The sequence below is a fragment of the Arvicola amphibius genome, chromosome 7 (assembly GCF_903992535.2).
Source record: "Arvicola amphibius chromosome 7, mArvAmp1.2, whole genome shotgun sequence".
Lineage (NCBI taxonomy): Eukaryota > Metazoa > Chordata > Mammalia > Rodentia > Cricetidae > Arvicola > Arvicola amphibius.
In genome coordinates, this window is record NC_052053.1 from 39118254 (window position 1) to 39144254 (window position 26001).

At 36.5% G+C, this 26001-nt stretch overlaps 1 protein-coding gene across 1 annotated transcript in view; it reads left to right on the forward strand.

The window, feature by feature from the left end:
- Positions 1 to 26001, forward strand: part of Lrp1b (LDL receptor related protein 1B) — a 1542993-nt gene that overhangs the window by 1018461 nt on the left and 498531 nt on the right. Inside the window, exons 33-35 of the mRNA XM_042055373.1 lie at positions 3774 to 3914; positions 8524 to 8649; positions 10994 to 11125. Of these exons, the coding sequence (XP_041911307.1) occupies positions 3774 to 3914; positions 8524 to 8649; positions 10994 to 11125 (399 nt within the window). The remainder of the gene's footprint in view (positions 1 to 3773; positions 3915 to 8523; positions 8650 to 10993; positions 11126 to 26001) is intronic.

Consider the following 26001-nt stretch of genomic DNA (forward strand, 5'->3'; position numbering starts at 1 on the left):
TACTGCTGGGATTCCTTTGTCCAGATCTTCACAGTCCTTCAGGGATATGGATGATCTGGCTAATAGTTGCCAGCATTGTGGTTCCTTAGGTTCAAATTCTTACCCAAATGTTCATCCCTGTATCAGTCCCTCAGTGATGTACTCACTCTCAGTAACGGCACATGATTGTACTTCTCTTAGAAGTCACATCCCTTTTCATACATACACAATACATGTGTGCAACAGGGCCATCCCTGCTGTTTGGGTGATCTTAGAAATAACTGTGAGTTTATGATTGTTGTCATAAATTGTTGTCAGTGATTTATTATGTGCAAGTTTTCTACTAGAGCATAAGGATACTAGGTAAACAACAGCCCCAGATGGGCTACATTCTAGTGGTCAAGAAAAAAAGCAGTTTTTCTTATGTTTCCTGATCTCATTATATATATATATATATATATATACACATACATACATATATATGTATATATATGTTTGGGGTGGGGTGGGACACTGACTTAGCCTCTTAAGGCTCAGCTATTCTGTATTGTGGGGCTGGAACATGGTCTCCTCATTCAATATTTGGAATATTGGTACGAGTCAATAAAACCTAAGGACTGGTTGTATTTACTATATTGTCTGTTAGTTTCAAAAACTGTTTTAGTTACATAAACTTTATGACAAAATAGTTTCCATTTTTATCATTGTATCTAAGCACTTTCATCAACTATATTTCTGTATTGGAAAATTATTTTATTTATATGTAAAATATGCATATAATTATCTGTATTACACTCATAGATTTATGTTTTCTTTAAAGAGTGACTAAATATTGATGCCAATTTGAAGATTATGTACTAGTACTACATTTGCTTATTTCTTGGTACAGTGGTTTAAAAGATGAATCACTTAAAAAAGGGGGAGATTAATAACACCAGGGAGAGTCTATTATCTTCCTCTTACTAATTAATGTTTTGGTCATGAGGTTTTTCTGCATAAATTTTTGTTTTCTTGTAGAATTTAAATTGTTAAGAATGGCTCCCTGAAAATATAAATAAATAAAAATTTGTAGAAAGTCATAAACTGTTCAAAAAATAAAAGAGGTCACTATAGTTATACAGAATCCAGTGAGAAAACCTAGCTCTTAGAAACTTCCACACTGTTAGGAAATAGAAAACTGGAACAATAGTTGCTCATTGGCTATGATGTTGGATTATATTCACTTTTAGGTAGGAAAGTAATAAAATATCTATTCCATATTTCTTAATCACTCTTCTATTGCTGTCTAGAGACACCATGACCACAGCAAACCTTATAAAGGACATTTAATTGTGAGTCTCTTAAAGTTTCAGAGGTTTAGTCTATGATTGTCATTTTGGGAAGCAGAGTGGCACACAGGAAGATGTGTGCATTAGGGTTTCAATTGCTAAAACATCATATCTTAATAAAATTTATGCATCCAGTCCAACTTAAAAAATTCCAATTCATTATTTATACCTCCATTATTCACAATACCCCATTTAAAAGTCCAAAGTTCAAAGTCTCTTTGGAGACTCTTAGTAATATCTTAACTGTAAGGCTCTGTAAATTAAAATAAAAACTGGATCACATACATTCAACACACAATGGCAAAGATATGTGTTGCCATTACATTGGAAAGAAAAGGAACATAGTGAGGAAATACTGGACCAAAGCAAGGCTGAAAACTCAGCAGGCCAAACGCTAAAGTCTGCAACTTCATGTCTGATGTCAAAGCAGATCTTCAGATCTCCAGTTCCTTTCAGCTTTCTTGACTATGACACACTTATTTCTCAGCAGCTTTTTTTTTTTTTTTTTTGCCATGGAGGGAGATTCCACAATCCTTTCTTTTATTGAGTCTAAAGCCAGAACCAAGTTGCCAAAGTTGCTCCGTTCTTCTGTATTATGGGGCTGGAACATGGTCCCCTCATTCAAGTACATATTGACTAACTTTCTTTTTTTGATGGTTTCTTTCACTGCCTAAACTTGGCTCTCCTGGGATTTGCTCTTTAGAGCAGACTGGCCTTAAACTCAGAGATCTGCTTGTGCCTGCCTCCCTAGTGCTGAGATTAAAGGTGTGCACCACCACACCTGCCTTAAAATTTTCTTTAATCCTTTTACAGGAGTGGGAAGTTTAGCTGGGTGGGGTCACCACTCCCTTTACTCCAATTAGGATTAGGCTTTTTTAAAATTTTGTAATCTCCCTGAGCACTGGATTTAGCTCCATTACATGTTCTGGTGCTCCTTTTCTCCTCAAACTATACATTATATATGTATATGTATATATATATATGCCATGCTTGCTTCTCTGTAGATCTACGTAAGACTGACACTAATGACCATATGACACAGTCAATACCAGGCTGTTTTTAATTCTCTGCTGCCAGCAACAGCAATGCAAAACTTTTCAGTTTAGTTTCAGCCACATTCTTCATCAAAATATCACAAGAACAATCTTTAAGGGACATACAAATAATCGTCTCCTCTGAAGCCTCTTTAGTCATACCATCCTAATCTACATTGCTCGCAGCACCACTGTATTTATGCTTCTAGTGGCATTGCCCATTAAACCCCACTTAAAGTGTGCAATTGCTTTCCTAATCCAAAATTTGTGCCACCTAGAATAAGCATGATCAGGCATGTCACAACAATACCCTAACCATGCTACTAATTTCTGTTTTAGTCACTGTTTTATTACTGTGAAGAGAAACTATGACCATGACAATTCTTATAAAGGAAAACATTTAATTGGAACTGATTTACAGCTTAGAAATTTAGTCCATTATCATCATGGTGGGAATCATAGAAGCACATAGGCACACATGGTGCTAGAGAGGAAGCTGAGAGTTTCTACATCTGTCAGCAGAAAACAGGAAGAGAGAGCATTGGGCCTGGCTCGAGCATTTGAAACCTCCCAAACTCATTCCAGGTGACATACAAATATATAACACACACACACACACACACACACACACACACACACACACACAGATCTATCTATCATCTATCTATCTATCTATCTATCTATCTATCATCTATCTATCTATCATCTATCTATCTATCATCTATCTATCTATCTATCTATCTATCTATCTATCATCTATCTATCTATCATCTATCTGTCTGTCTATCTATCTATCTATCTATCTATCTATCTATCTATCTATCATCTATCTATCTATCCATCTATCTACCTACCTAGATAGATAGATATCCTACACATCCTTTACATATTTATTTTGGCTTACAGTTTGGTGTTTTTATGGGACTCCTGAGTGTGCCTATGAGTGGGTCTCAGTGTCTTATGCCTCCTCTTTTGCTCTTTCTATTTGTTTGTTTTTTCCATTTCTAATATGATAGTTTTGTTTTATTTTATTGTAGTTTATTTTATTATTATTCCATAGAAGCCTATTTGTTTAAAATGAGAGACAGAAAGAGAATGGTTGCAGATGGAGGGGAAGTGGAGAGTAACAGGGAGGAATATAAAGGGTGGGGAAACTAATGTAATCAATATATATTATGTGAAAAAATCCAATAACTATTTTCAATTCAAGGAAAGAGAAAGAAGAAAATCTTGCTTTACTGGGGAAGAAGGGAGAAGCACTGTTACTGTGCTTTGCATTTTTAAAGAGTAGAAATGATTTTAAGGTTTGCTTAGAAATGATTTGAAATATAAGAAAATAAATGAGAAAGTATTTTATTCCATTACCTTTTATATTAGTTAGTAAGTTGATTATATTTTTCTCTGAAAGAAAAACATTCTTTCTTCTATATAGACAAGAAACTCTGGTGGGCAGATCAAAACTTAGCTCAACTCGGAACTTGTAACAAGAGAGATGGAAGAAACCTCACTGTCCTACGAAATAAGACTTCCGGGGTTGTGCACATGAAAGTGTACGACAAAGAAGTACAACAAGGTATGTCCCTCCACGATGAATGTATGACACTGCTCAAGTAAGGTCTTCTCACTTTAATACTGCTTTCTCAAGCAAATAATCTGCGTGTTCTTTTTCTAGCCTTTAGTTACAAGTTTGGGGTAGGAAACCTTACCTAATATTGAAGAAAAATGTCTTTCACATAAGAGGCATAGTGGTTTTTAAACACTGGAAATTCTTCGGTAAGATATTCAATCTTTCACTTAATTGACAGTTTTATCTAGTACTTGACTAAAAATTGCAGATATACAAAAAATTAAATAAAAAATTTTATACTATGTAATATTTCCAGAGGTCTTCAAATGTACCACGTTGACTTAAGGATCTCACATCTTAAAGCACAGTCTCGTTTGGTCTTGCACACCCCCATTTTTGTTTCACTTGTCCACGTGGTAGAGAATGAAATGGAGGGAAAGCTAGCAGATGGTTTACATAGGTGGACTCGTCACAGGACTCGGATGGGAGGTGGATTAGAGATCTGGGCCAGTGCAGCTGAGCTCTTGCTACAGGATGTATGACACTAGCGTAATCCTCTTCTGAAAATAAAGTCAGTCTCCACATCAGCCTCCCACATGCTTAAAGCCTTCTCCACATAATACTTCCTACAATCCTTCTGCCTCTGCCTCTTCCTTAGATCCTTCTCCACTTACACGTGCTGCTTCCTTAAATACACTGCTTCCTAATTTGGGTTTCTGCCTTGAAAATCCTTTCCTTCACATACATTTCTTCTCACAGTAAACTTCAAACCTGTATTTTGACATTAAATAATTTGGAATATGTAGACCAAATAAGAGAAAAGGAGAGGCAAGAGAGGGAACCAAGGGGCCTTCTGTTTGAGAAGTGTACAGCATTCATGAAGGCTGGGTTTGCTGGTGATACCCATTGCAAGCTGCCAGAACAGCAGCAGACACAATACTAAATAGAGTGGTAACTGTCATCCATTGCAAAGACTGAAAATTTGGTCTCGACTCCTTGCTGGGGTCAAGGAGAGCATATCTTTTCTTGGAATAGTAAAAAGGGTTATTTTAAATTTAATGTTATATGATTAAGTTTCTTCTATTGTTGAGAAGACATAAACTCACAGATGACCTGTGCATGCAAATCTACATTCCTTCCAGGATTTTTAAGTAATTTTCTTTGAATATTTTTATTCAACTATATCATGTGTTTTAAACATATTCACCACCACATTCTATTATCTTTTTTCTCCTCTTGCCTATAATCCTTTTCCTTCTCCTAATCTCATTTCTGCTGTCTTATTGTATGAATCTATAAAGAAAAACACGTGCGTTATTTGTCTTTCTGACTTTGGGTTACTTTCCATACTATACTCATCTCTAGGTGTATCATTTTTCTGTGAAGGCAAGACAAGACAAAAAGAAATAGCATTTCATCTTTTATGTCCTAATAAAATGCCAATGTGTTTGTTTGTATATTTTGTTCTATCAGCTGTTAATAAACACATAGGATGATTTTCATAAGATAGTTACTGTAATAATGCTGCAATAAACATATAGATACTGGTATGTCTTCAGTGTGTCAACTGAGAGTCATGTATGGAATGTTCTCAACAGTTTCCTGACTGGGTCATATGCTCTATTTTTGTTTTTGCTATTGAATTTCCATACTGATTTCCATAATACCTCTATTAATTTATATTCTACAAACAGCCTATGATTTTGATTCCTTAATGATTGCCGTTCTTTTTCCCTGATCACTAAGGATATTCAACGCATTCAGTACTGTTGGTCAATTGTACTTAATATTTTATTAATTTATGTTAATTTTATTAGTCAATTTATGGACTGGATTGTGTGTTCTTGTATGTTCAGTTTTCTGATACATGGGCATTTTTAAAAATACTTGATACAATAATCAAATAATTTTTTCACTAGTAGTTAAACAACATATTCTATATTTCAACAAACAATAAAGGCATGGAGGGTACTCAATGATGGAATGTTTGCAGAACATATATGAGGGCTTGCGTTTGATCCACACACAGAAAACCAATAAGTAAATAAATAAATAAGTATTGGTATTCAAGTAATGTAGATAATACTATGTTATTTGTATTCTAATACTGATAGTCAGTAAAATGTAGTAAGACATTTTTATGTCTATTCAATACAAGCTTATTTAGTACAAAAGTGTAAAATTGATAATACCACGATCAATTTCATTGCATAGTATGCAACGAACATATTTCTTAGACATATCTAAACACAGCCTTAGAAAGTACAGCACACACAGAAACAGGGAGAGAGCAAGAAGCTATTCCAACCAAGGTGCCCAGAGACAAGAAGGTCTTTGCCTTTCAAGACATAAACAACACATACTTCTTGTGAAACTGCACATTAATTTTGTAGATAGTGGTTTTCAGAGGGAAGAGTTTGTAAATGACTCTTGATTCTGCTCTTCCTAGCTTCATGCCCCTTACCTGGAAGTTTTGACTCTATAGGTGACACTGGGTGATAAACGCACCGTGAGAGTGTCTGACCCGGTGGTAACACACAACTGCACCGTTCTCACTGGAAGATGCTGATAAAAGCATCTGTTGGAAAGACAACGCCATTAACAGAATCACTGTCGGTAGCTTGAAAGCTTCATTAGAATGAAATATGAGCAATTTAAGGCTCTTTAAGGTGTTAACATTATTACCTCCTTAGATTTCAAAGTACAATTAACTGCCTCATTCATCTTTTTTGACACAGATCACTGGAGAGTTGAGGATCTTGTAGTCAAGTGGACTTTCCAGCTCCACTTGTCATTTAGGGTGTGAGTGGTGAATGCCAACCTCACTACAAAATGCTAATCCAGACTGCTACTTGCAGCTTGATAATCACTGAAATTGCCCCCATGTGCATCTTTATATATGAAAATGGAAATGCTTAAAGTGTAACAAATTTCATTATTATTTTCTATATTTTGTCTCCACAGAGGTTCTGTGAAATGTATGCTGTTTTCTTACAAGCGTGTCAAAAATATATGGCTTGTTTGTATCAACAAATAAGTGTAAAATATTCGCCAGCATTGTAGTTGCACTACCCCACCTGCAGCTGCCGTTCTGTTTTCTACATTCCCCAAAATTATGCTAATGTTAGAAAGTTCTCGCAGCCTCTTACTTTCATGTGTTCATTCTATTCCTAGACTTATTTTCCTGTACTTTTTCATCTCTCTCAGCTCTCCTCTTCATGTAGTGTTCTTTTAAACTTTGTGTTGAAACACCACTTGCCCAGATCTTCCCAGACGTCAGGCTTTGGTGTTAGCTGAAGCAAGCAAGCATCATATAAGCACCTATATGTGGACTAGCATGAAGTTAACATGTACCCACATGCTTTCCATACAATCAAGCACATGCGTGGTCAGTCAAGAATGTCTACACAGTTGTTAATGTAGCTGTCTTCTTGTTAAAAATATCAGACATCTGAACTATCTGTCCCTTGAGAAAAAGGGGGAACGAGTCAGCCGCCTCCCTAGCTCATATAACAGATACTTGGAAATCTTTTAAAACTTCAAGTTACTTCTAAGTGATTCAATATTGCTGAGCTATGGACAAAGAAATGAGCTGAGAATGTGTTTTATCTCCCACATAAAGAAGATTTCACAGTCAAAAATGATAGAGATAGTGACCGATTCTGTTGAGCAATTAAACCTGTGAATTCAGAAAATGAGAAATAATGAAGTGAGTTGGCATTTTGAATCTCCCATAGCTGATACACTGCTCTCAGCATGCTTTGTGATGGTCACCAGATTTCTGAACTTTGTGGCAGAGCTTTACCCCATTAAATACCATTCAAAATGTCCTAGAACAATAAAATTGTAAAAATTTGAAGGAATTTACAGGGTGGCCTGTAAATTACTTAACTTTATACTACAGGTTTAATTAATAAAATGGAATATCTGTATAGAATGTCAGCGTGGGATTACCTGACTAATATTTGTTTTTGTCACCATACAGGAATGGGAATAATTAACATGCCAATTAATTGCATGTTTTGTTTGGGTGTGTTTTAAATGTATTTTGAAGGGATTATGTTCTTTGGGCTGCAGAAAACAATTTTTTTTGCTTCAAAACTAATCTAAAAACATGTATGCATTCATAAATCCTGTCCTTTTAGAGGTGAAGCTACATTTGAGTCAGAAAGGATATACTGCCTTTTTGTGTGATCTTACAACATTTTAAGGTCTCTAACAGCAAGACATGATGACACAAGCTCAAAAGCCATCACTTGAGAAGCTGAGATAAGAGGGTCATGGATTCTAGACCAGCTGAGCATTATCTAGTGAGCTCTGTTTCAACAAACAAAATCCCAAAGGCCAGAAATTAAAATGTTAATGACAGTTTTCATGAAAAATCCAATTTCTTCTTTTACAAATGACCTGTGATACTGTTTAATTTTTTGGAGGGCATGATTCAATCATAATCTGTCATTTGAAGTTATTTGAAAGACAGATGTCTTATTCTATATAAACCAGCTACATTTAGAAACAAATAACATATATTTGTTTACATTTTTCATATCTTATATGTCTCTTATGTTCTTTACTAATTTCTTTTTGATGTTTGTTTTGTTTTCCTTCTCTACAGGCAGCAATTCTTGCCACCTAAATAATGGTGGGTGCTCTCAGCTTTGTTTACCTACATCTGAAACTACCAGGACTTGCATGTGTACGGTGGGATATTTTCTCCGGAAGAACCGCATGTCATGCCAAGGTAAATGTTGACAAGAATTTGACTATGGTGTGCTTACTGAATCCATCTGTACATGCCACATAGATTTTAGGAAGCCATTGCTAGTTACCAATTATAAGAGTACAACATTGTCTTGTTATTAGGGCAATAGTTGTGTGGGTAACTCGTTAAAACCTTAACAGCGTCTTCCTCTAAGAGTAGTTTAGACCAAGACCAAATTTGTGTTTGCCAGTCATGTCTCTCCTCCTGTATTCCATCTGTTTTTAGTCTGTGCCTGTCTGGTGCGTGTGTGCCTTTGTGTATGTGTGTGTGTGTGTGTGTGTGTGTGTGTGTGTGTGTCTGTTTGTCTGTTCTTAACAGACACTTATTGAACAGTGCAGACAAGATGACACAGGGACAAGGGGATTTTTCCTTACAGAAATCTGTAAGAGCTTCAGAAGGCAAGAAGCTACATTACATGTCCCAGCTGACCCAGAACACCAGTCGAAACACAAACTGATTTTTTCAACCTATATACACATGTTGCTTTTAACATTTATTTATGGTGGATATTTTTTTTCTCTTCAAGGTGACTTTAAACCTGTTTGACTGCTCCTTCTAGAAATGAATGTCACAACAACAACACACACACAAACACGCACACGGTATTCTGGACTAAAGGCATGTAGAAGAGTATAATTTTAAGACTAAACTGATCATTTAGTTTATCTTATAATTGCTGATTATCTGGGAAGTTCAAGGCTTAGTAAGTTTGGCTACATTGTTACCTTAAAGTCAAGTAAAACTGGTAAACATGTTGAGTTCACATTAAGGAAACAGATTGAGCACATAGTTAAATGTTGATATGATTACAAGCACTTCCCGAAAAAGCTATCCCCACAAAAGAGTTTGCTACTTAGCTACATACAAAGGCATTTAATGGGTTGGAAATATTTGAAGTATCACTCTTTCTTCTAAGACATCCTCATCTTTGTTACATTTGTTTGTTTGTTTGTTTATTGGGGTGATGCACATGTCACAGCATGGGTATAGAGGCCAGATGACAACTTGTGGGGGCTAAGGGTTTTCCATACGGATCGAGCGGATGAAACTAAATAAGGTCCTCAGCCTTGATGAGAAGTACCTTTACCTGCTGAACTGTCTTGCCAGCCTAAGACTTTGCCATTTCCAGAAAATAATATTGGACAATTTGAAAATAAAATAAAATCTTTAACCAACGTAGTAGCTTCTATATTCACCTTGAATGGCTAAAGGTGGGGTAAAGAGCTATGGTTGCTTTGGTGGGATTATTATACAGGATAAACTCAGTTCTATTAATTGTTTTCAATCCTTTAGACGAAACATCACCAAGAAGTGAAGCCACAGATTTGCATATTTGAAGGACAAAGGCATTTTCGGAGAGGAAACTGTGTGCCACCCTAGGGGTTATAGATTCCCTTTTAATTTCATAGTCTGTATGTGTGTTAGTTCACAAAATGCTCATTTCTTTAACTGTATTAGGTAGCCAATGATAAGAACTCAGTTTTACCTTAAAAGATGTCTCGATTTGATTGGGAAAACACATCAGAATTATGAATAATTTCATTCAAAATAGAATACATGAATGGCACTTATTTTATGCCAGACACTGTTTAAAGTATCTTGACCTTTCTAACTTCCTCCCCTCCTTGTAAATTGATGAGTTGGATCCCTGTCACCCAATTTGATATATCATAAAACTGAGACAAATAATTTTATTTTATTAATACAAATATATATCAATAATAAACATATATGTATTTTCCAATATCTTGAAAAATTCACAAGCATTAACATGTGGACCTCTGGCAGTAAGCTTATATCTATGTATTTATTTTAGGAGGATGTCATTATTCCTTGGCCCATCTGAATCTCAATGAATTGAGAAATGCACTGTATACCTTAAAAATATAAATTTCTATTACAACAATAGCAATTACATAGTTGTGTAACTCAAAAGCCATTGTTTTACAGTAGCAAGTATATATTTATATTTTAGAGAATACAGAATGCCCTTTGTCCACGAGGCCAGACATTCTGGGAATGATCCATTTCAGAGCTTCTGTCAGTGATCTCATACCAAGGGCATTGCTGACCGAGAACCTTTCGGCTTCACCCATTTGGCTCCTGGAATGTGACCTGTGATCTACGTAACCCTCTGAGAGATTGCAGTGCACACCAGAGTTTCAGGGCCTCAGCTTATGTATATTTCAACCATGGGAACTACACAGCTAGAGAAGCTGCTGAAACTAAGAAATGCATTCACTAATAAAAATTTCTATCCTGGGAAGTATATTAAAGGGTATTATGTGAAATATTCATTTTGAACTTTCTTTCCTCCACTTAGGTATAGAATCCTTTCTTATGTACTCTGTTCACGAAGGAATCCGGGGGATCCCTCTTGATCCAAGTGACAAAGTGGAGGCTCTGATGCCTATATCAGGGGCTGCCTTCGCTGTGGGGATAGACTTCCATGCGGGTGAGTAGACTCCAGCAATAATTTATGTATAATGCTCTCTTGACGCAGAAAACACGATGGCAATTTGACTCTCAATCTGTACTTAGATAGTCAAGTTGAAAATGAAATTAGGATGAATTCTTCTAATTACAAATTATTCTAATTACATTTGGTTTGCAAAAAATCAAATATATGTTTTCTTTCTACATAGTAATAATGGAAGTATATTTGACGTCATGTTTGACAATTGGTTGTTTTATTATTTTTTACTTTCATATAGTTATAAGTATGAAAATACCACAAGTAAAAAATTCTGATCTATTATATTTTTTTTTTTTTTTTTTTTTTTTTTTTTTTTTTTTTTTTTGGTTTTTCGAGACAGGGTTTCCTTGTAGTTTCTAGAGCCTGTCCTGGAACTAGCTCTTGTAGACCAGGCTGGCCTCGAACTCAGAGATCCGCCTGCCTCTGCCTCCAGAGTGCTGGGATTAAAGGCGTGCGCCACCACTGCACGGCTTAAATTCTTAAGGTATAACTTTATTGAAAATATTTTCTTATGGATAATGAATAGTAAGATAATTTTTATACCTTTTAATGTGGCATGTGTGGTGAGGCGGAGTGGCTTTAATTTCATGTGCTTTCACAAACAATGGAAGAAAGCAACCAAAGACCACAAGATTGCTGCGGGTTGTATAAATTTACAATAGGAAATTAATGGTAAACACAACTGAATGTATTGAAGCCAGCAAGTTGGGGGACAGGGAACTGCTAAAATCAAAGGCAGGAGTAGTGCTATTGGTGGCATTCTCGTCTCATTTATTCTTGCATCTCTTATTTTACACTTCAGATTTTAAAGTTATAAAAACAAATTTGTTGGCCTCTAATCTTAAGTTTCACGTTTCCTGAGTTCATGTTTTTGTGCTGAAATGCTCACAGAGAATTCTAGTGCTCCTGTAATTAAAAACTTATCTAATATTACAAAGCTCCTAGCTCTCTTATTTGTAATGTTAAATTAAAGAATTCTTAAAATATTAAGAATTATCTTTGCATTGAACAGATGGCTCAGTGGTTAAGAATGCCTGTTTCTCCTGAAAAGGGCTCAAGTTCAGTTCTAGCTGGTACCTCACTACCCTTCTGAACTTTAGTTCCATGTGCTCTGATATCCTGCTGACATTCATAAGAACCAGACATGCGTGTGCAGTACATACATGTAGACAAAACACTCATACACATAAAATCAAGACGATAATTTTTTTGTTTTTCATCTTTGCTCATCAGTACATGAACATCTAGTGACAACACTGTTTTTCTCCCTTGCTATAATATTAATATTTTTTGATGTTTGAAAATTTGGGAGATCTTTAAAAATGGTTCAAAGATGACTTTTTTGTTTTTTCTGTATTCTTTCTAATTTTTATTTATCTATCTATTATTATTATTTATTATTATTATTTTTATTATTATTTGCTGGACTAGAGCTCACTACATAGACGCAGGCTTCAAACTCATAGAAATATGCCTGGATCTATATTATCAGTGCTGAGATTAATGGTGTTTGCCGCTACACACAGTACAAAAGCCATTTTTCTTTTTTTGTTTGTTTGTTTCTTTTTTTCTCATTTTTTTTATTAAAAATTTCCATCTCCTCCCCTCCTCCTCCCCCTTCCCTCCCCTCCCTTCCACCCATATCCCCACTCCGCCCCTCTCCAAGCCAAAGAGCCATCAGGGTTCCCTTCACTATGTTAAGTCCAAGGTCCTCCCAGCTCCCCCTAAGTCCAGGAAGGTGAGCAACCAAACTGACAAGGCTCACAGTGAGCCCATCCATGCTGTAGAGTTCATGCTCATCACTTTTGTCCTTGGTTTCTCAGTCCTCCTCCACCATCAGCCACATTCAGAGAGTCTGGTTTGTTCCCCTGTTCCATCAGTCCCATTCCGACTGGACTTGGTGGTCTCCCGTTAGATCTGTCCCACCGTCTCAATGGGTGAACGCACCCCTCACGGTCCTGACTTCCTTGCTCATGATCTCCCTCCTTATGCTCCTCATCAGGACCTTGGGAGCTCAATCCGGTGCTTCTATGTGGGGTTCTGTCATTTTCTCTATCCAATGCCAGGTGAAGGTTCTATGGTGATATGCAACATATTCATGAGTATGGCAATAGGATCTGGACATTTCTGGCACCCTCTCCTCAGCATATAGTTATCCTCCTGGATATTGGAAGGAGACAAGATTGCCGGACAAAAAATGGGAACTTGGGGGTGGGATGGGATGGGGGGATGGGGGGATGGGGAGAGAAAAGTGTGAAGTGGAGGATGGGAAGAGCTTGGGGGAATAGGATGGTTGGGATATAGGAAGGGTGGATATGGGAACAAGGAATTATATATCTTAATTAAGGGAGCCATTCTAGGGTTGGCAGAGACTTGACTCTAGAGGGGTTCCCAGGTGTCCAGGAAGACACCCCCCAAAGCCATTTTTCTTAAAGAAGTTATTTGGAACAAAATCCTTGATATCATATAGACGCAAATGTCCTATATTTGTTTGTTTTTAAAAGATTTGTCTACTTGATTTTGGTTTATGTGTATAAGTCTGAAAGTAGGGGTGTACTTGACCGCATGAAATGTCCACAGACACAGGGCTTCTGTGGCATAATGGTACTAAAAATTGAACCCAAGTCCTCCACAACAGAACCAAGTATTATTAATCACTGAGCCACTTCTACAGCCTCCAAGCTTCTGATACTTTTAAAAATGCTTTTTGCAAAAGGAAATACCAGAAAGAAATGTTTTATTAAACATTATGGTAATTCTGCCAAAAGCGTATTACAATTTTTGACCTACTATTGATCAAACCACTTCATTACTTACGGAAGATTTATTACTTTATATTGTATAATATACCTTGATTTTTATACACATGACTTTTCCTTACAATTTTATTATATGATTCATTGAGTGAAAAACTAAGAAAATTTGGACTTTTATACATATTCATTTTAATTGAGCATGAGATCTAATACATTAGCTCATATTTCATATTTCATTGTTTGAAAGACTCATTAATTATCTTTGAAGATATAAGATTAATTTTCATGAAGCAGTAATATTAAAAGTAAAAAGATATTAATATTCTGATTCTGTCATAACCATAAATTTCAAGAGTAAACTAATTATTTGTAGCAGTTAAATACACTCTTTGTGATTTTATGTCTGGAAAAGGTTAAACCTAATAATGTAGTATAATTTTCTTTGTAGGCAATAATCCTCTACTTATTTCAATAATAATTGTTAATACAATATTCTTAATTCATATTGAAGTATCTTTTCATCAGCAAAAATTATTAGTTTTAGATAAAATTATCATTTTATGTCAACTAGAATTTTAAAAATACTTATTTAGTCTTTAAATGTTTCATACATTGTTACAATTATTTTAAAAGACTATGTTCACCATTATCTCCCTTTATCCCTTTCTAGTACTCCCAACCACATCACCGTCCCAACTTTATATCCTCCATTTTTGCCGTTATTAGTAGCCCCTCTAGTGCTGACCATACATTCCGATATGTGAACATCCATTGTTATGTTGGCATCTAACAGCTGCAAGATCCCTAAAGGAAAATGACCTTCCCTCTCGTAGGAACCATCCCATTCTAATGGTTCCTCTGCAAAGAGTAGATCTCTGCGGGGCCCTTCCCTGTTTGTGCTTGAATCTAAACTGATTTCATGTAGTAGAGTTAATTGCTGGTGTTGTGAGTTGATATTAGCAATAGCCATGTCATGTCCAGCACTCTGAATTTTATAGCCGAGCTGCCATCTCTTATATTCTCTCCACCCACCCTTCATGAAGTCCTGAACCTCACAGGGAGAGGTGAGCATAGATATCCAGATACAGCCGAGTACATGTGAGTACAATACTTGTCACTTTGACCACTTAGGAGTGTGGTGATGTGAAAGACAAAGGTCCCCACAAAGGGAGTGCTACTATTAGGAGGTGGGGCCTTGTTGGAGAAGGTATGATCTTGTTGGAGAAAGTGTGTCACTGTGGGGGTGGGCTTTGAGGTCTCCTATGCTCAAGCTATGCCCACTTTGGGACCAACTTCTCCTGTTGCCTGAGGATCAAGGTATAGAGCTCTCAGCTTACTCTCCAGCACTGTGTCTGGCTGCATGCTGCCATGTCCTTCCATGATAATAATAGACTAAACCTCTGAAACTGTAAGCCACCCCAATTAAATGTTTTCTTTGTAGGAGTTGCGATGGTCATGGTGTCTCTTCACAGCAATAGAAACTCTAAGACAATGAGTCTTTGCATTAACCACTACATACTTCAAGAGGAAGCTGAATGTTTAATGTAGAGTTCCAGAAAAAATATTTTACATGACCTGCTTCTTCTAAATAAGAAAATATTAGGCTTATCACATAGATAGAGTGTTCAGGCATTACTTATTATCTCTGCTGTCAGTAGAAGGTAAAAATGCAACACCTTCTTCAAAAATAGGGGGTAGAAAATGAAGAGTTAAATCAACCAACACTCACAGGAGCCCTAGTCTAGCTCAAGAGAACTTGGATTACAGTGTCCACTCAAATCATTTATGAACGCTTTGGTTTATTTTAGTCTCAGTTTCCTTATTTGTGAAATAGACAGTATATGCACACATTTGACACAATATTTGATACACATGATGTTCAGAGTCTATAATCACATCCAATAAAGGACATATGAGTTATGGCATATAAAGTGAATAGACAATATTTTTTCTTTCTTTCCTGATAGTGTGTTTCTAGACATCTATTTGTATAGAATAGTAGGCATTTCTTTATGACATGTGGCATCAGGAATTGATTGGGGATGATTTTTTGGTGAAGATAAATATTACACCCACCTCATTATCAATCTCTGAAGCAGATACTTAAAGATTAGGAATATTATCATCTGCAAACAATCCTGAAATGCCAGCCTTGAGACTGCCATTCAGTGCTTCGACAACTACCAGACATACTAATGATGTTGGTGAGAGTATTATGGGCTCCAACAATTTCACAAGACTTCTGTGCTCCCATGTACTGTGCGGTCTCCTTCAGCTCACTGCATTTGAAGATATATTCGAGTTAGAATGGGTCCCATTGCTTGATTTATCATGTCATTAAAGACAATATGCATGCTCTTAATGTTGTGTGGAGAATTTGCTTCAGGATGGAAGAAATAAAAATAATTGGATTATTCCACATAGAGAGAGAAAACAAATAATGTTTGGCTTGTCAATCTCTATCTGCATTTTCTCCCAGCTCTCTTTATATGTTTACCCAGTTATAAGTTTTCCCAGTGTTCTCCCTGCAGCTAGTCTATCTCTTTATCCATTACTGACACTCATCTCAGGAACTTAATGACCATTTGCTCTAATTTCCCACAGAGTTTTTACAGACCATAGATACAAGGAACACGGAACTCAGACACTGAGTGTCATGCATGTTTCCATCCTACATGTTCTGTATTGGAGTTCTGGGACAGTGATGCCAGGGAAAATCACTGTATATTAATATGTTAATGAAAGTTATAGATGAATTGTAAAACCTGTTAGGTACCATGTACAATAAAAAGAGTGTAACATCTGTCGGGACATTTTAGGATCAGTTTCCTTGGCTGATGTTACTCAGTTGTGATACAATTTAGTCAAATCAATGTGTACTGTCCTAATTTTCTTTTTCTCTAAGGTGAAGTGCATAGAGCTGATATGAATAAAAACTCAGAAAAGTGGCATAGACGTTCAACTCACTACAGGAACAATATGGCCACTACTTTTCCCTCTCCGATGGCTCTCATCACTGATAAAAAGAGAAGAGCATTGTTTGGTAGTTAGAGCAACTCATGGATGTTGTTACGTGACCATAATTTACAGGGATATGTTGATAAGAACCCGTGCCGCTCATAAGGGTTGGTAGATCCAATTTGTGCTGGCATTAGTTTTAAAAGAATAAAGCTTTCTTCAGTGAAAGGACTGTTTTCCAGCAGATGAAACTCTTCTGGAGACAAGCCAGTGAAGAACGAAGGCCCTGTGGCTAGATTTAAAATGTTGAAAGCAGTTTTTTATCTCTTCACTGGAAAGGTCCCATTCCACAAGGGGAAAAAGAAAAATGAGCGTAGAAAATCTTTGCCTGCTGGGTGGTGTTCCTCCTGATGAAATGAGCATGGCATTTGATGCTTTAAAAGATATATTTTAGTAAGGAGAAAAGACTTCAAACAAAATCTTTTCCTCCACCCATTTTGCAGTCCTCAGTAAGATGTGATCTATTCAGCTCCCATCCCTCTGGGGGTATTTACAAGGTTTTCATAATAATCAAACAAGGCATTCTACTCAGAGAAAGAAGAATTGTTTAAAATTTCCAAGCCTGTACTTTTTTAAAATAATCTTTTCTCTCTTTTGTTCAAATTTCTGACTCTTATTTAATTCAACAAATATTGATTATTATCTACTAGATATAGAACTTCACAGCTTACTTTATGATAAATAAGGAATACAGGCCATCGTTTGGATGTCTTTGTCTGGCAGTCATTGTGAGAAGTAATTTAATACCATTGTGTAAAGTCACATTCTAGACTACTGAAACAGTAACAGCCTAGGGGACGACTTGTGTTAAGAGAACCTTCTTACCCATGGCGGCCCCTTTTGTGGTCATCCATGGTCAATCCTAGTGTGAAAATACTGCATAAAAATTCAGATATAAGTCATACATTTAAATTGTACCGTGGCAGAACAGCATGAAGAAATACCCACATGTCCTACTTTTTCCCATCTCAGGCCCCAAGCACTGAACCATTAATCATTTTATGGTTATCTCTATTCAGAAGTCTGCTTTCGGCTTTGCCAGGTTCTCACATATGATGTGGTTCTACTAAGCATCTTATACTGGCACTGGGGGGCATGATACATAACCCTTGGATTGGAGAGATCTACTGTACATACTCTGTTCAATGTGGGAATAAATGCTCATATAACTATGGAGAGGTAAAATCTAGTTCATCAAATGGACCAATATGACACTCTTGTGGGAGATGCCTATAGTCGGGGGTCACTTTATAAGACTTTCTCATTTTTGAGCAGTTTTCTCAGAGCCTAGAGAGTCTGTTTAAGAAAACACAAAGATTATGTAAGGAAATAACCTCTGCCTTTATGCTGTGAGTGCTTCGTATATACATGTAAACTACCTTCTTAGTCTTCCCACATTTACATATGCAATATTTTGTTACTAGAAAAAGAGAAGCACTTGATATCACCTTGTAGTTTTTTCTAGTACTTCAGGTAATGGAATTGAAGTATAACAAGCCAAGGGCCTGCACAGGAGTGGAATATTCTACTTCTAAATGTTTTCCTATACCATTTTATATTTGTAACAGTTGAAAAGAATCATATTTAGACTACTGCAAATATTATTTAATGATATAACATCATATTTCTACAAATTTGTGCCTGTTGAAAATCATGTATCAATTTGATTTATATACTGAGTCATGTGATTTTTAAAACACATTTAATAACTGAACAGGCAGATGCCTCTCAAGTGAAAAGCTCTCACTGTTTGTCTATTATCATTTTCTATGATGTCTATAAAGGAATTAATTCACAAATACTTTTCTAGTAAATACTTTGTCACTAACCAAAGCCTCAGAAGATTTATAAAAACATTTTTTCTCATGTAAGTTATAACAATGGCTTAATAAATATAATACTGTTGCTTTGGGACATTTTTTCAATTTTAAGAAAGTGATTTTCTTGGCTACAAAGTAAAGTTTTAGAGTAGATTCTACTTCTTTGTGTTCTTACGGCTGTGAAGCAAAACTGTTTGTGTTGTCATTCCAAACTTGCTTCAGAAAGTATTTCTAAGACATCTGAGCAGTTAGCAGATAGTAAAATGCAGGAAGTCCTTCAAGGTATAGAATACTATCATAAGAAAGAAATCTCATTATTCTATCCAAAAGAAAATGCCATGAACATCAAGAAAGACATTGTAAGATAGACGAGTAACTAGAAATATATCAGGATATTTTATTTCTATACTCCAAAACTTGAAAAAAATCAGCATTCATTAGGTGTCTTTAGTCTTTCACTGTTGGTAAACTAAAAAAAAACAAAAAATCTTAGAAATGTACAATCGGGACTACCTTAAAAACTTTGACTTAATTGGGATCCCCATTGACATCTTTATCACTGGTTGAATGATACTGAACACTGCATAATGCGTGAACACCCTTAGAAATTCCCAACTTCTCATGAATAGCTTTGGCTGGTTCACAGGAAGTCCATGTGATCAGAGTTCCAGTCCTGTCTTTATTCCTTGCCTGAATTACAGTGTACTGTTATTTTCCCATAAACTGTTGAAGGGTCTCGTCCACAGATCGATACTCACATCTGGTCCCTGATGCTTCTTTACCTTCTCATCAAAGCTAAGCTCTTGTCACCAAAGTCCTGGTTATCCTAATTCACAGTGAATCATTAACAGGAGCTGAGAGGTTGACATGTTTTCTTAGTGTACTGGCTGACTTTGTGTGTTAACTTGACACAAGGTGGAGTCATCAGAGAGCAAGGAGCCTCAGTTGAGGAAATGAGATCCATCTGTAAGTCATTTTCTCAGTTAGTGATTAGTGCCATCTCTGGGCTAGTGGTCCTAGATTCTATAAGAAAGCAGGCTGAGCAATCCATGGGGAGCATGCCAGTAAGCAGCAACCCTCCATGGCCTCTGCATCAGCTCCTGCTCCCAGTTTCCAGCCCTGTTTGAACTCCTATCAGTTCCTATCCTGATGAACAGCAATGTGGAAATGTAAACTGAATAAACCCATTCCTTTTTAACTTTCCCTTTGCCCATGCTTTTTCTCGCAGCAATAGAAACTCTAAGACAATAAACCTATTTAAATGAGCAGCTGCATCCTCATCTGCTGCCATATTTTTTATTTGAGCCCCACTACAGAAATGTGAAGAAAGCATTTTTTGTTTGTTTGTTATTTTGTTTTTGTTTTTAGAGACAGGGTTTGTCTGTAGCTTTGGAGCCTGTCCTGGAACTAGCTCTTGTAGATCAGGTAGGCCTCGAACTCACAGAGATTTGCCTGTCTCTGTCTTTCAAGTGCTGGGGTTAAAGACCACCATTGCCTTGTTTTACAAATTGCTGTCACCTATGCAATACACTGATATCACCAGTATTTTTGCAGTATCCCTGTCCTGACTACACAGACATGTCAAGTTGTCAAGTGGTACTTGGAAATCTCCTTTTAGACCGACACTGGCAGTTTAAGCATTGTTCCTTGTAACTTCAGCCTTGAGAAAGTTTCCACCAGCCAAATTGAGAAAACCAAGGACATATTTGACTATCTTTTCTTCTATCCAATTTAAGAAAACAAAGAACTTATTAGTCCATTTGTCTTTCTGACATCTTTTTGTTTAAGAAAAAAATAAAAAGCTGTGATTTGGCTTCTGAGACTTTTGGCTATTAGTTTTGTATCAAGTAAAAAGTGCTCTAGTTAATGGGGAAAAGGAGAAATTATTTAATTGACTTTCTGACTGGCCATGAGCTTTGGATCTTGCTTCAATTTTATTTTATCATTTGGCCTTATTGTTCTCAAAGGGCACTAAGAAATAAATGGATCCTTCTGAGAGTTAAAAGTGGAGAAAAACAGCCAATTAACTCTATATATTGTGTGCATGTGTGAGTGTTTAGGATGAGGTCTTAGCTGAAACAGAAAATCTTAGAAATGGACATGAGTACCCACCAGAAATTAGGAAGAACGTGGTTTGAAAGAATAAGAAATTAAAATACACCACCAAATCCTGAACAAATTATATATTGAGCCATTGTTACTACATTACATGGCACTTAATGCATTGGTGTCATTTATATTGTTATAATAGTGTTTTAGGAAAGCAGGTATGTTTACTTTAGATAGGCTTAGGAAGAAGACCGAGACTGGGGAGAGAGATTTGGTGAGGTCCAGAGTAAAATCTAAATTCTCAGTTGACAATTAAAATTCTGTTCCCAAGATTTATGTAAAGCAAGAATTTTAGGTTGGGACTGATGTCCAGTATATGCAAATACTCAAGTTCAGTTTGCAGGACTAATACACACACACACACACACACACACACACACACACACACACACACACACACACACACCAGGGTAAAAAGAAAAAAATGAAGCATAGAAAGATGAATGCAGTAAGTTTGCAGCTTTCAGCACTTAGTGTCGCATACCAAATTCAGACCCTGGGAGGCAGCTGCAGGGCTCAGATGATGGAGAAATGGTGACTATAAAGTTTAGGGCTCTCTCAGAAACAGGGACAGAAGGGAAATGGCACAGCTACACCAAAAGTGTCCTGGAGAGTTCATCATTACAGTCACTACAGAGGAGGAAGAGAAGCAATCCCTCATGGTCTCCAATACATGTGCATTAGTCAACACACAAACTTAATATCCTTAAAGAAGAAACAGTTATTATCGGTAGATTACGAGGGTCAGTTTAAACTGGGTTTTCAGTTCTCAGGTCTATTTGTGCTATCTGAAGAGAAGGCTCCATTAGTGAAGACCTGGTTCCAAGCCCACCTATGTGGCTCATATCAGCACTGAGTTCCTTACTAGCTATTGGACAGAACACCACAGGTTCTTACCGGTTACCATTTTTGTTCCACACCTCTCCGTGGTCACTTTACAACTTGAAAATGAATACTGTGACAGCTAGTGGATACAGAAAAGGAGAACCATGCCAAATGAAGCCAAGCTTGTATAGATCAATCTCAGGAGTGGTTTCTCTCATTTGATATACTCTTACTTTCTTGAAGCTGTAATTTCCAACTGTAATTTCAGGGGCTGATTATCACAGAGGCCTCACTAAAGACTAGCTAGCACATTACTAGAAGACTTTTTGTGTGCCATTTTAAGGCATCATAAGGGCCGAACTCTGATGACTGCTTTGTATTATCAATGTTTGTAAGGGTTGGATCTACAATATCCCCCAAAAGGTTTGTGTTTGAACACCTGGCCCCACCAAGTGGTACTATTTGGGAAGACTGAGAAACCTGTGACTCCAGCTCCCATCCACAGGATTCAAAACCCTCAGGTCTCCACTGATACATCTTTGCACCTCTCTTTCCCCTGCCACACACATAATTTTAAAATAAAAATATAATCATTATAAAAGTATAGCTTTCTCTTTGTTTATTTTTCTTTTTGAGATGTGTTTTCTCTGTGTCTCTCTGATTGTCCTGAAACTCACTCTGTAGACCATGCTGGCCTGGAACTAAGAGATATGACTGCCTTTGCCTCCCAAGGGCTGGGATTAAAAGAGTGCACCACTACTGTCCAGCATATATATCTTTGTAAATAATGTACTTCTATTAAAAATAGCATTTATAGATGCTTTATCAAAGCATAGAAAAGGGTTATGCTAGAGTGGTATTTGACAAAAACAAGATAAAGTGATATCAGTGAAAATTAATTCATATTTTTTAAATAGCAGAATATTAATGTGTCAATTATTAATAGTTATGGACAATGTAGAACAGTATTAGTGGATGTTTTATTTGTTTCTGTTTCATAATTTTCCAAGTGTCCCATAAGTTTAATAAAATAATTTCAGATAAATGTTTATTCACATGTAGACTGGGTCTGCAATAAGGAGGTGATAGTTGCAGCAGTCATTAATACTTCACTAGCTCATTTTAATTATTTTTAATCATGATTTGGCTGATAGGTGCCTACATTTTTATTTAATCATTATTTGGAGTTAATAGAGTTTATATGAGCATTACAAATAATTGAGTATGCACATATACACATTAGTATCCTTTTATTGTATCTCTAAATTAAAAGCTGAGACAGTTGAACTCTATATATGAACTGCCTTACCACTAATATAGTACAGTATATTTGAAAAATATAATAATAGAAATGTTTTAAATGTAGTTTTGAATAGAAACGCCTGAAAAATCTTAGTATTTCTATTCTCTATTGGTGGGAGGAAAGAAAATAAAAATTGTGAATACTCGCTGGTATTTAGTAACTTTTCAAATATGGTTAGAAATTGAATTAGAATATGGTATCAGTTTCTTCCTTCTCTTGATGTCTGGTTTACAAGCAAAGCAGCAGAGGTACTAGGATCTCACCCTGAGTATTCCCCCCATGAACAGAGCGTAGTAACTGAAACGGACAGTTTAGCTCTGATTCTGCCCACATACATAGTAACGGCAATTGGCCAAGGAAATAGACGGTCCTTACAAATAGTCTGTAGGGCACTGGCTCTAGTGCTGTTATCAGCTCTGGAATCTGAGCAGCTGAAAAGCTAGAAGAGAAACAGACTGCTAACCACATAGGGTATTACTTTTCTCTTGACTGTTTACTCCACAGATAGAGATTCATAACCCGTAAGCAATCCCTCCGGATTTCTTATATTCTGACAACCACATTACAGTTTATAGTTTTCGTTTCATCTGATCCTTTCTCTACTTAAATCATATCTATTACCTTTCTGCTAGCATTCAGCAAAAAAAAAAAAAAAAACACGTAAAAGAAGCCGGTTTCTAAACTGAAGAAACCAGTTATGTCTTTTTCACTCTTGTCGTTTTTGATGACAAAATGATTCAGCCACTGTGAGCAATGGGAGGCAGTCCACCATCATGGAAGTTCTCGTAGGCTGTGCAGGCATGAAGAATTGGTGATGGTTGTAGGGTGCTTTGCAGTTGCTGCCTCTTGGCTACAAAACTGAGAAGAGACTCTGGAGACAATCCTGGAACTCAATATAAGGTATTTAATGCTAACTCAGCAAGACATAGCATGACTCGGTGACAATGAAAAAATTATCTAATTATCAATTCTATTGTCACATACCTCCATATTCCCAAGCAATGATAGACCGCTGTGAGTAATTACTTGAAATCACTTTTCTTAAAGAGCTTTCCATGTGAGAGTTATCTGTGTTGTCTTAGTTACTGTATGAAGACTCTTGCAGATTCTGAAAAGTCTTTAAAGTGGTCAGAGAAGTTGACAGCTAATATTGAAGGATTTTTCTGACATGGCAGAGAAAAGCAAATTTAGAAAATATATGACATGAAGGGTTTGTTACTAATCGATGGAGTGTCTGAAGTAACAATAACTTTTTCTCATACTATAAGCAGCTGTTAACTACAATTTTCCTTTTAAGAAGTATTTAAACTTCATTTTATCAGTTTGGGTGTTAGTGTTTACTTTAATTCTTCTAAGTTTTTGACACTCCTTTCTTTTAAAGTCTTTTCATTAAAAATCATGTTGTATAAATTCTCTTTCTTTGGAAAATACCAGTTCATCACTCCGTCTTGTTCATAAACCCACCTATTAAGTGCCTGTAACCAAAATTTTTAAAAGTTTGTTATGCATGATATCATTGACAGTAGGAACACAGGTATACAGTAAAGGCATCCGAGTTGTGGGAAAAGGCAAAGGTGATGACCTGGAGGGATGTATAGGTGGGGGACTGGAAGGTATAGGGCAGGCAGGGCAGCCCTTCTATTTGAGTCTAAAGTGAATACCTGTCCTTATCTAGCTGCCAAAACCCAGAGGATGAGTAATTCCAATAGGAAACCTGGATGTAAGGTATGAACTGCTCACGATTTACATGGTGGTTGTTATGTACACAGTCCTCACTTTTAACAAATGCACTGCTTTCGTGCTGAATAGTGTAGTGAGTAAAGCTTGTGTACATAGGGGCCTGGAGGAAATCTTAATTTCTGTGCTTGCTGTAGACTTGAAGCTTCTCTAAGAGCTGAAGTCTGTTTTAAAAAAAAGATCTGATGTAGTCGTATGACAAAATTATTCATACGTAATATGTAGAGAAGCATCACCCATTAGAAAGGCTCACATTTTAATCTGTTCATTTTCTGTCACTCAAGTCAGAGGTGTTCTGTTCAGTGGCTATAGCAACCCTTCCTGTTCAGAATGATGGAAACTCTCTATACAGTATACTCTGTGCTCTCTTGTGAGTATTGGAAATAGGTGTCCACACAGAAGCACCAGTTAATTCTACTTGACTTAGCAGTTATTGCCTCAAGACTCTGTATAATGATGGCCATAATAGCAATATTTTGGACAGAAAAAAAAACTACTAAATTTAATGAACACGAGTGAATTTAACACATTTTAACATTTCTTCTCTAAATAAGGATTTTTCTTTTATCAACTTGGAAAACTCAAAATCTAATTTCTTTAAGAGAAATCTCCTCAAATAGGATTTAAGTTGCTCTTGAGGTTAGAAAAATGTTTTGGATGGGATTTAAAAATGAAATTACATTTCAAAATGCCTTAGAAATCATGGGGAAATTTTTGAGAGTCCTTGCATAGTGTGATAACCGCCTGATGAACTTTTGAACATTAATTTTTCAGCATTGAAAAGTAAAGTTTTCTTTCGTTGCTGTAGTTTCTTCCATTCTGTAATATCTGTGGCGAGTCACATGTAACGTATAGAGGTGATGACAGTGTAGGCAAAGATTCAGTGTACATTCAGGTCAGAGATGAATGTTTCCTTCCAAAGAGACATATCAGGACCATTTAAAACACCGCTCACGATAAAAAGCGTATTTGCATATTTTAGCTAGATTCGGAGTTTGTGGAATCAATTGGAAATTCCTGCCGTGTTTGTTTCATTTTCTTTTTGTGAAGTGACAGAGTCACAATAAAATATTTGAGGTATTCCTTTGTCAGGTGAGCCGCTAAGTTACAATAGAGGAGCAATAAGACATTTGAGGTGTTCCTCCCATTAGCCGCTAAGCGACACAATGGGCATTGGTAAGAGATGTGACTTTGTGTTTTAGCCTATCGAATCCGGGTTTCAGCTTTCAGTCTGTCCATTAAAAGAATGAGAACCAGCTGGTAGGCATGCTTTGCTTAATGAACTCA